The sequence below is a fragment of the Balaenoptera acutorostrata genome, chromosome 13 (genome assembly GCF_949987535.1).
Source record: "Balaenoptera acutorostrata chromosome 13, mBalAcu1.1, whole genome shotgun sequence".
Taxonomy (NCBI): Eukaryota; Metazoa; Chordata; class Mammalia; order Artiodactyla; family Balaenopteridae; genus Balaenoptera; species Balaenoptera acutorostrata.
In genome coordinates, this window is record NC_080076.1 from 71692882 (window position 1) to 71702482 (window position 9601).

Consider the following 9601-nt stretch of genomic DNA (forward strand, 5'->3'; position numbering starts at 1 on the left):
CTGAGATCCAGAAGAACTACAAATCCCATAAAGCGTTACACGTTGAGGACCTTTGGAGCGAAAGCTCGGTCGCGGTGCATGCGCGGTGGCGCTAGTTCGGCAGCGGACAAACATGGTGGGCCCAACGTTGACTGCGAGATTGTACTCCCTGCTGTTCCGCAGGACCTCTACCTTTGCCCTCACCATAGCCGTGGGCGCCCTGTTCTTCGAGCGCGCCTTCGATCAAGGCGCGGACGCGATCTACGAACACATCAACGAAGGGGTGAGGGCCTGGGCCGTCCCTGACCTTGGGCCCCTCTGAGGGGTGACAGTGAGAGTGGAGGTGGGGCGGGATTCAGTCTACCTTTACGAGGAGGGGGGGAATCCCTGGGTGTCTTCTGTCTGCAGACTGCCGTCTGTCCGCTCCGCCCGGTGTGAATCCTAAACGTTAAACGGGGTCAATAGATCCCACTTTGCAGGGGTTTTAAGTATTGCTGTCTCCCGCCCCATACACCTACTTGTCCATTTGCAGAAGCGAACACTAACCTAGTGAGAGCAAAGGACTTGTTAGGGCCACATCACCAGGGAGTTAGAGGCAAGTCAGGGCTGGACTCGGGACCCCCTATCTCGTCTGAAGGTTTCAAGGGCAGATTTGAGTGGGCGACGGTCGTGAAAAGAACAACTCTGTAGATACCGTGACTGGCCTTTTCAGATAGCACTTTTCATTTCCAAAGTCTTTCCATGCTGTCAACGGTGGTATTAATAATGGTTAAGAGTAGGGTGGGTATGAAATCAGAGAGCCCTGGATGGGAATACTGGGCCTTATCAATTAATAACTGTGGCATTAAGGTGGGCGAGTTTCTTAACCTGTCTGAGCTTCATTTTTATCTGTGGAATTGAAATGATAATAATAGTAACTATCTCAGGGAATTATTGTGAGGATTATATGAGATGCAGGCAAGGTGCCACAGTACCTGGTAGGTGGTACTCTCAAAAAATGGCACTTGTTACATTCCTCATGAGAAAGTGGAAGCATGAGATAGAGAATAACAACACTTTTTAGACTCACTGTGTGCCAGGCACTGTGCTGGATGCCTTGCCTGCTTTCCATCGTTAAATTGTGGCTCATATTGGGGAAGGTCTTGGACAAATAAGGCCTGTGCCACCACTCATTCTGTTTTTAACTTGAAGCTGTCTGGCCCTACAGCCCAGGCAGGCTCTGTCCACTGATGTACTGCCTGTGGCCAGGGCAATTTTCTGCCCTTATGAAAGTGCTGCTACTGTTCATCTTCAAGCAGTTCCTCTGGCCGTTTCCAGTGTGTGGGGAAGGCATCTCAGGATGTTGTCATAACCCACCCATCTTTGGTGCTTTTAGGAATGAGAATCCAGCTAGTTCCTGACCCAAGGATCATAGGTCTGAGGAAATTTTTTAAATGGCTCAATGTGAAGTATTTGGGGACCATGCACTTAGGACCTCTTGAGTAATACCTGGGAGTTGAAGAAATGAGACATTTTCCAGCCTCTGTTCCTTAATATTTGTGTGCTCTGGGGGTAGGTCCCTCAGTCTCTCTACCTCAGTTTCCTATAAAGTGAGATCATGCCTTCCCACTTACTTCACACACTGATTGAGAGCATCAGAGCATTCTGTAAATGTTAGGAATGTACATCAAGCCTAGTACTGCTTCCAGTTTGCCCACTGCAAACTGTCAGGATGTGGTACATGTTTCTCTCAGGTTTGTTATAGAGACCAGGGCAGTGGGAGGAGTTATAAAATGTGAGAGGCAAAACTAAGTTTGTGGTTCTTGTCTTTAAAATACAGAAGCTATGGAAACACATCAAGCACAAGTATGAGAACAAGGAGTAGTTCCTCGGAGGCCCCAATCCAGGCCAGAAGGACCAGGTCCACCCACCAGCTGTTTGCCCAGAGTCAGGGCCTCAGCTTGAAGATGAAGCTCATGTCACTCTCCACGGGCCACCTTTAGCTGTTGGCAGGAGATGACGTCACCTGACAGACTCTTTAACTTCTGCTGTGTTTGAAGTATGTTTAGTCAGAGTCATCAACAAATAAATATAAATTGTCCTTGAGACCTGCTTCTGCATCGGGTGCTTTTTAACTACCTGATCTTCACTTAACAGTTATTTGACACCACTTCAAAGTCCTCTGCGAACATCTGAAGGGCAGATTCCATTATTTTGGGTTTCCCATTAACTTCCAAAGAAGAATTCTAATTTTCAAACCATGAGCTAGAGTTGGTGATGTTATCTTCAGCTTTGGCTTCTAAACCAATAACTCCATTCTTAAGTCAGGCAGAGGATAGCTAACTGGCTTGGCCCTAGGGAAGCGCTGTGGATCCAGAGGGGGAACAAACCATGGCCTGAGGGTTTAGTCTCCATTCTGCCTTTAACTTGCTGAGTATCTTTGGGTAAGCTGGCGTACCTCTCTGGGCCACCGCTCATCTTCTGATGGCTGTAAGGGACGTTGGAAAACATGCAGTATGGCTGGGAGCAGCCATGGAGAGCACTGGGATGTGCTGAACAGGAGTAGAGCAGTTCTGTTTGGTAACTGGCCTGGGAAGATGAGTGACTCACCTGTCCGCCATATTTCACCTGGAGCTTGGCATGATTGGGCCAGAGCTGGATCAACCACCAGCAACTAATGGGGAAGAGTCAGGTCGGGAAACACAGGGGTAGGAGAGAACCTAGGAATTGCCCAGTTTGCCCTACCTGAGGCATATCTTAATGAAGATGAAGTCAAGCCCTCGAGAAATCATGACCTGCCAAAGGTAGTACAGCTCTGGGGGCCAAATCAAGACCTGAACCAAAGTAGAGGTTCATTCTAAGACTGATTCTAAGAATGATTTCAGCATTAATAGAGGAACACTCTGGGGGTTGAAGATTGCCACTTACTTTACACTGTTCCCAACGATTTGGGGGCAACGTGCTGGTGAAAAACAATAAAGAAGGGAGCATTCTCGAAGAGTTATTCTACATTATTCTTGAGCGCCTGATGACGAGCTCAGAGCAGCAGAGTTAGAATGAACTTAGTTGATCACTTGTCTCGGGGCACATTCAGCCCAAGCAGCAAGCGTATTCCTAAGCCATTCTACATTAAGATGCCCCTTTATTGGACTTCCCTGGTGGTCCAGTGGTTAAGGCTCCGTGCTCCCACTGCAGGGGGTGCGGGTTCAATCCCTGGTCGGGGAAGATCCTGCATGCAGTGCGGCCCAGCCAAAAAAAAAAAAGATGCCCCATTATTTGTCATCAGCATTTCTGGGCTGTTGAGGTTGTGTGTGTGTGTGTATTTCCTTTCAATAAGAGCCAAACATTAAAATAATAAGCGCCGTTTTACTTATTTTAGGGGATTTAATATTTTCCACCCAGAACCTCAGAATGTGACCTTATTTGGAACTAGGGTCTTTGCAGATGTAATTAGTTAAATTAAGATGAGGTCGTAATAGGTTGGGGTGGGCCCTAAATCCAATGACTGGTGTCCTTTTAAGAAGGCCATGTGAAGACAGCAACAGAGATTGGAGTTGAGCTTTCACAGGCCAAGGAATGCCAGAGATTGCCAGCAACCACCAGAAGCAAGGAAAGGGACAAGGAAGGATTCTTCCCTAAAGACCAGAGGGGGAATTCCCTGGCGGTCCAGTGGTTATGACTCTGCGCTTCCACTGCAGGGGGCACGGGTTCGATCCCTGGGTGGGGGGACTAAGATCCCATATGCTGCATGGCGCAGCCAAAAGAAATGATATGGAAAATTGACACAGATGCACTGCCGGAAAGAGTGTGTGAAGTGGTACCATTTCCTGGAGGTTATTTTGTACATATGTATTAAGATCCTTGATATACATACCCTTGATCCAATAAATTCCACTTCTAGTAACTTTTCCTAAAAAAAAAAAAAAAAAAAAAAAAAAAAAAGAAGGTCCACAAGAGATGTTCATCATGTTGTTTATAATGGGCGGGGAGGGGGGGATGAAATATCCAAAATAGGAATTACTATTGAGGTGAAATATGCAGTCATTTAAAACCAAGTTTTCACTGGGAGACAGTATCCAACAAACATGGCACATCCAACCTCACTAATATGAAGCAGTCTTCCAAATCCATAAGACTAAGTAGAAGCTGGGGTGAATGACAGGAATAGGCAATTAAGGAATACAAATGGCCACAAACATGAGAAGATGCCCAGTTTCACTAATAAACAAAATGAAATACCGTTTTTTGCGCATCAGATGAACAAAGATGGAAAAGATTAGCAGCACCAGTAGTTTAGTGAAGAAGCAGGCACTGCCCACAGGCATTGGGACAGTGATTTTGGAGGGTACTTTGTCGATATCTATTTTATTTAAATGTTTGTTCCTTTTGACCTTGATCTTCCACATCTAGAAAAATATCTCCAGAATCCCATGTGCACATGAACCCACACAAAAAGTCATTGGAGCATTGTTTGGAATTAAAAAAGAAGAAAAACGCCCTTCAATAGGGGAGTGGTTAAATACAAGGTAGATTCATACCACAGAAATCTATGCAGACAATAAAAAAAAAGACTGAGGTGACTCAGCGTGTAGTTGAAAAGAAAAATAAAGTGAAAACGAAATCAAGCTGTGAAACGGTATGTTTAGTTGTTTAGTTTGATATCACTTATGTAGACACACGCACATTGATAAGGGTACACACAGAGTACTGCAGGATGTGCACTAAATTTTCCTGGGAAAACACACACCTGAGGGCTAGGATTTCAAACAACCTTCACTTTGTGCAACAGTGATTGACTTTTTCTTGCAACAAGCAGATATTGATGTTCTAATAAAAATATTTTATAGCAAAGAAAACAATTCAGTAAAAAATGTTTAAGGCAAATGCTCAGATAAAACAGTCAAAATATAAAGCTGAGTAAAAAAAAGAGGTCACAAATTCCTATAAAGCATGATACATTTTTAAAATTAATTTATTTGTTTTTATTTTTGGCTGTGTTGGGTCTTCGTTGCTGTGCACGGGCTTTCTCTAGTTGTGGCGAGCGGGGGCTACTCTTTGTTGCAGTGCGCGGACTTCTCATTGTCGTGGCTTCTCTTGTTGCAGAGCACGGGCTCTAGGCGCACGGGCTTCCGTAGTTGTGGCACGCGGGCTCAGTAGTTGTGGCTTGCAGGCTCCAGAGTGCAGGCTCAGTAGTTGTGGCACATGGGCTTAGTTGCTCCGCAGCATGTGGGATCTTCCCGGACCAGGGCTCGAACCCGTGTCCCCTGCATTGGCAGGCGGATTCTTAACCACTACGCCACCAGGGAAGCCCAAGCATGATACATTTTTTAAGACTCAGCGCTTTCACTGCCGTGGGCCTGGGTTCAATCCCTGGTTGGGGAACTAAGATCCCTCAAGCAGTGAGGTGTGGCCAAAAAAAAAAGGAAATGCTCACACCAAATTGTTCACAGTGGTGAACTGGCTGAACTATTTTCTTTTCCATTGTATTTCCCCATGATTTCTAAGTTTTCTGCATCAAGCATGTACTCTCTTCATAATGGGGGAGTATAAGTAAAAGGGGGAGAGAGCTTGATCACAGAGAGACGAAAAATGTGAGCCCCCAACCCTGGCTCCAGGCCTGGAACCCGGCTGCTGGGTGGCCCAGGGCTCCTCTTCCTGAGGTCCCAGTGGGCACTTGTCCTTGACTGGCACTGCCAAATGGGAGCTGGACCTACTCAGGGCTGGGTGGGTCTGCCAGCAGGTGGGGGAAGTGAGGATTAGCACCCTCCTCAGACTGACACAGAGAAGCTGTTTATTGCTGGAAGAAAATTCACCTCTGTCCCAAGCTCAGCCGGAGGCGTGTTCTGGAGACGAGGGCTGTCTTTACAGTTAGAAAGCCCCAAGGACTCTGCACCTGGTCCCCTTGCACAGGTGTCAGGAAAAGCTAATTGCTTAGGTGCCTCATAAAGCAAGTTCCAGAAGGTCTCTGAAATTGTCTTCAGAAGTTAGCATCTGGTATAGCTCTGAGCAAGTAGGACTGCTCTCTGGGCAAAGAGTTTTATGCTGATGTCCTATTCCTCTAGCTTCTCTCTTGCATTCGGAAACATCTCTCCAAACTGGTAGAAACCATTCATTCAACCAATACATCTCTGTTGAGTGCCTGTTCTTCCTGGCACTGTCCTAGACCTTGGGCAAATAGTGGAGAACCAGAAAGACCCCTACCCTCTTGGAGCTTAAGCATTCTAGTAGGTGAGACAGACAGTAAACAAGAAAGTAATAAGAATTATAGCTCATGTTAAGGGCTATGAAGAAAATAAAACTGGGTAACATATAGGGAGTGACTCAGGTTTGAAGAGCAACATTAAATGGTCAAGGAAGTCTTCTCTATGGAGATGACATTTGAGCTGCGATTTGAATAGAAATCTCAGTCAGGTAAAGACCCAGAGTAAGAGCATTCCAGTAAATGAGAACAGCAAGTGCGAAGGCCCTGAGGTAGATGTGAGTTTGGTTTAGTCACTGTACTGAAGGAAGAGAGGGAATGATAGGGTCAGATGCTGTGTGGTCTTGTAGGCTACACTAAAAGAGTTTGGATTTCATTCTTTTTTGTTTGTTTCTTTAATAAATATATTTATTTGTTTATTTTTGGCTGCATTGGGTCTTTGTTGGTGCACGTGGGCTTTCTCTAAGTGCAGAGAGCGGGGACTACTCTTCGTTGCAGTGCACGGGCTTCTCATTGCCGTGGCTTCTCTTGTTGTGGAGCACGGGCTCTAGGCGTGTGGGCTTCAGTAGTTGTGGCTCGCGGGCTCTAGAGCGCAGGCTCAGTAGTTGTGGAACACGGGCTTAGTTGCTCCGCGGCATGTGGGATCTTCCCGGACCAGGGCTTGAACCCGTGTCCCCTGCATTGGCAGGCAGATTCTTAACCACTGCGCCACCAGGGAAATCCTGGATTTCATTCTAAGAAGAAAGGGAAGCCCCTGGGGTGGGGGTGGGGTTCTGATTAATGATTTACATTTATCAACCATTTACTATGAGCCAGGCATTGTACTCAGTGCTCAGCAGTTCACATGTCATTTAATTTGAACAATAACAACAATCCAAAAGGTCATATTATTGATATTATTCCTATTGAATAGCTCTAGTGAAGTGTAAAGAGCACTAATTTTAGAATGGACAGTCCTGCCGTTAGAATTCAAGCCCCACCACTCACTGGCTGTGTAAACTCAGCCAAGTTACTCACCCTCTCTGAGTTCATTTCCTCATCTGTAAAATACTCACCGTGATATTCACAATGATAGCTATGATTCTTATTATTTCTGGAGATGTTGTCATCTTGGAGGGGTGTCAAGGGGAGTAAAGATTACTGTACAGTAAATCCTCACCCAGCTGTCTGCTTAATTAACCCAGCTAGGGGCTACCCTGGAAACTTCTGGCACTCTAGGGCAGCCTGCCAAGGCTCAAAACTTTTCAGCTCTGGCTGGAGTCCAATTTATCCTGGCAGCTCAAAGAAAGAAGGAAGGCCCAGCCCTTAGAACATTCTAGGCTAGTCCACGGTAAACACAAGAATGCCGCCTATCACAGGCTGGGTTCCCTGGGAAGCAGACTCGGGGCTGGAAGTTAGGGTGCAGGAGGTTTATTAAGGAGTGCCCTTGGGGTCAATATCCTTCAGGTTGACAAAGGAAGGATAGGAAATAGGGCCACCAGAGGGAGAAGCCAGATGTAAATGCTGTCTTAATGGTGGCCTCAGGCCCTGTATACCTGCATCCACTCCCTGGGGCTCTGCAAGATCCAATTTGCAAAATAAAGATAACTAGACATGCTTTTGCCTGTTAAAGGATGCAGACGAGAACTGGAAAACTGTTCACAATGTCTTATTAACTGAAAAAATGGTGAGAACAGCATGTGTCGAGTGATCTCATTTTTGTAGAAAACCAATATTTATATTCCTTTTTCTAAAATAATGCTAGAAGGATGAGAACTAAAATCCTAACAGCGATTATTTCTGCTGGTTTTTCTTTCTTTGCTTATTTGTGTGACCCACACCAAGCATGTTACTGCTTTTGTAAGAAGGTAGAGGGGGGGCCAATGTAAGTTACTAAAAAGAAATAGATTCCATCCAGTAACGCAGCCAGCCCTTCCAACAAGGAACAAGGACTGTCCTACAGATGAGCTTGAAGTCTTCTGAGGAAGGGACAGAAATCAATGAATTTAAAATGTCTGAGCACGTAGAGAATGGACTTGAGGACATGGAGAGGGGGAAGGGTAAGCTGGGACGAAGTGAGAGAGTAGCATTGACATCTATACACTACCAAATGTAAAATAGCTAGTGGGAAGCAGCTGTATTTATTGCACGGGGAGGAGAGATCAGTTTTGTGCTTTGTGACCACCTAGAGGGGTGGGATAGGGAGGGTGGGAGGGAGACGCAAGAGTGAGGGGATATGGGGATATATGTATACATATAGCTGATTCACTTTGTTATACAGCAGAAACTAACACAACATTGTAAAGTGATTATACTCCAATAAAGATGTTAATAAATAAATAAATAAATAAAATAAAATAAAATAAATGTCTGAGCAATGTGCAAAGTTGGAGGGAATACAAATTCCCCAGGCAAGATGGAGGTAATGGCAGCTTCTTGAGTGTTAGGAAAGGATGAACACTCTGTACCAGGGGCAGGCATTGGCCCACTCGGAAGATCACACACACACACACACAAACACACACACAAACATACACACACACACACACACACACACACGCACGCGCGCGCGCGCGCGCGCGTGCAAAGCTGCCTTTTCCAGGCATTCACCCAGGACCAGGCCTGGGCCCCATGCCGTTAACACGCCCTGTATCACTGGATCCTCAGTCCGAGGTGGGCACTGCTCTCCATCCCATTTTACAGGTGGAAAATGAGGCTCAGAGAGGTTAAGTGTCTTGCCTAGGGTAACACAGCTAGTGAGAGTGGAGCAGAGGTTCAAAAACAGGGCAGTTGGCTCCAGAGCTCATATCCACTACTCCACACCGTGTAAAAATCATTTTTCTCTTTTCACTGAGGCCTTGGCCTGATATGCTTGGATTTATGCACAGACTGAAAGCCAAGGGCAGGCTCCAGCCGGCATCAAGGACAAGGCAATGATGGAATGCAGAGAGCGTCGGCTGGGAGCTCTTCCATCGACAGTCTGTGAGTACAACAGTGCTGACCGCCTTCCTGCTGCTCCTGGCTTATCCTACCTTCAGGACTCCTGCATGGAAACTTCCTCGACTGCTCTGGACACTTCCTCTCCACTGAACCCTCAGAAGGCTGCCAGGTCAACTCCCCTGCTCAAACGCCTTTAATAGCTCCCCACTACCTATAAGATCAAGTTCAAATTCCTCAGCCTGACATTTAAGATCCAGGCTACTTCAAACCTCACTTAATACACCTTCCAAATAGGGCCCTTTGCTCTCTCATCTTGTGCTTAAACATGGATTATGGGGATTCCCTGGTGGTCTAGTCCTAACCAGGACTTTGCGCTTTCACTGCCGAGGGCACGGGTTCAATCCCTGGTCGGGGAACCAAGATCCCACGAGCTGCGCGGTATGACCACCACCACCAACAACAAAAACACATGGATTATGGAAACAGAACATGCCCGAGTTTGAACTCCAGCTCTGCGCCTCTACA

At 46.2% G+C, this 9601-nt stretch overlaps 1 protein-coding gene across 3 annotated transcripts; it reads left to right on the forward strand.

The window, feature by feature from the left end:
• The first annotated feature begins 50 nt into the window (after positions 1-50).
• On the forward strand, positions 51-9288 carry LOC103006928 (cytochrome b-c1 complex subunit 9). Of its 3 annotated transcripts, none has more exons than XM_057525973.1 (2): positions 51-262; positions 9025-9288. In XM_057525973.1, exons 1-2 carry the CDS (start codon positions 113-115, stop codon positions 9271-9273), a joined length of 399 nt encoding a protein of 132 aa, XP_057381956.1. In that variant the 5' UTR covers positions 51-112; the 3' UTR covers positions 9274-9288. The 3 variants fall into 3 exon arrangements, with proteins under 3 accessions (XP_057381956.1, XP_057381957.1, XP_007170782.1); XM_057525974.1 differs by lacking the exon at positions 9025-9288 and adding an exon at positions 1799-2070 and having other exon boundaries at positions 61-322; XM_007170720.3 differs by lacking the exon at positions 9025-9288 and adding an exon at positions 1799-2070 and having other exon boundaries at positions 62-262.
• Positions 9289-9601: the final 313 nt, after the last annotated feature.

Excerpts from the sequence above, each read along its gene's own strand:
- LOC103006928 (XM_057525973.1), top strand. The coding sequence starts at position 113 with ATGGTGGGCCCAACGTTGACTGCGAGATTGTACTCCCTGCTGTTCCGC. Across the intron at positions 263-9,024 it reads ACGAACACATCAACGAAGGG|ACTGAAAGCCAAGGGCAGGC; the intron begins GTGAGGGCCTGG and ends ATTTATGCACAG.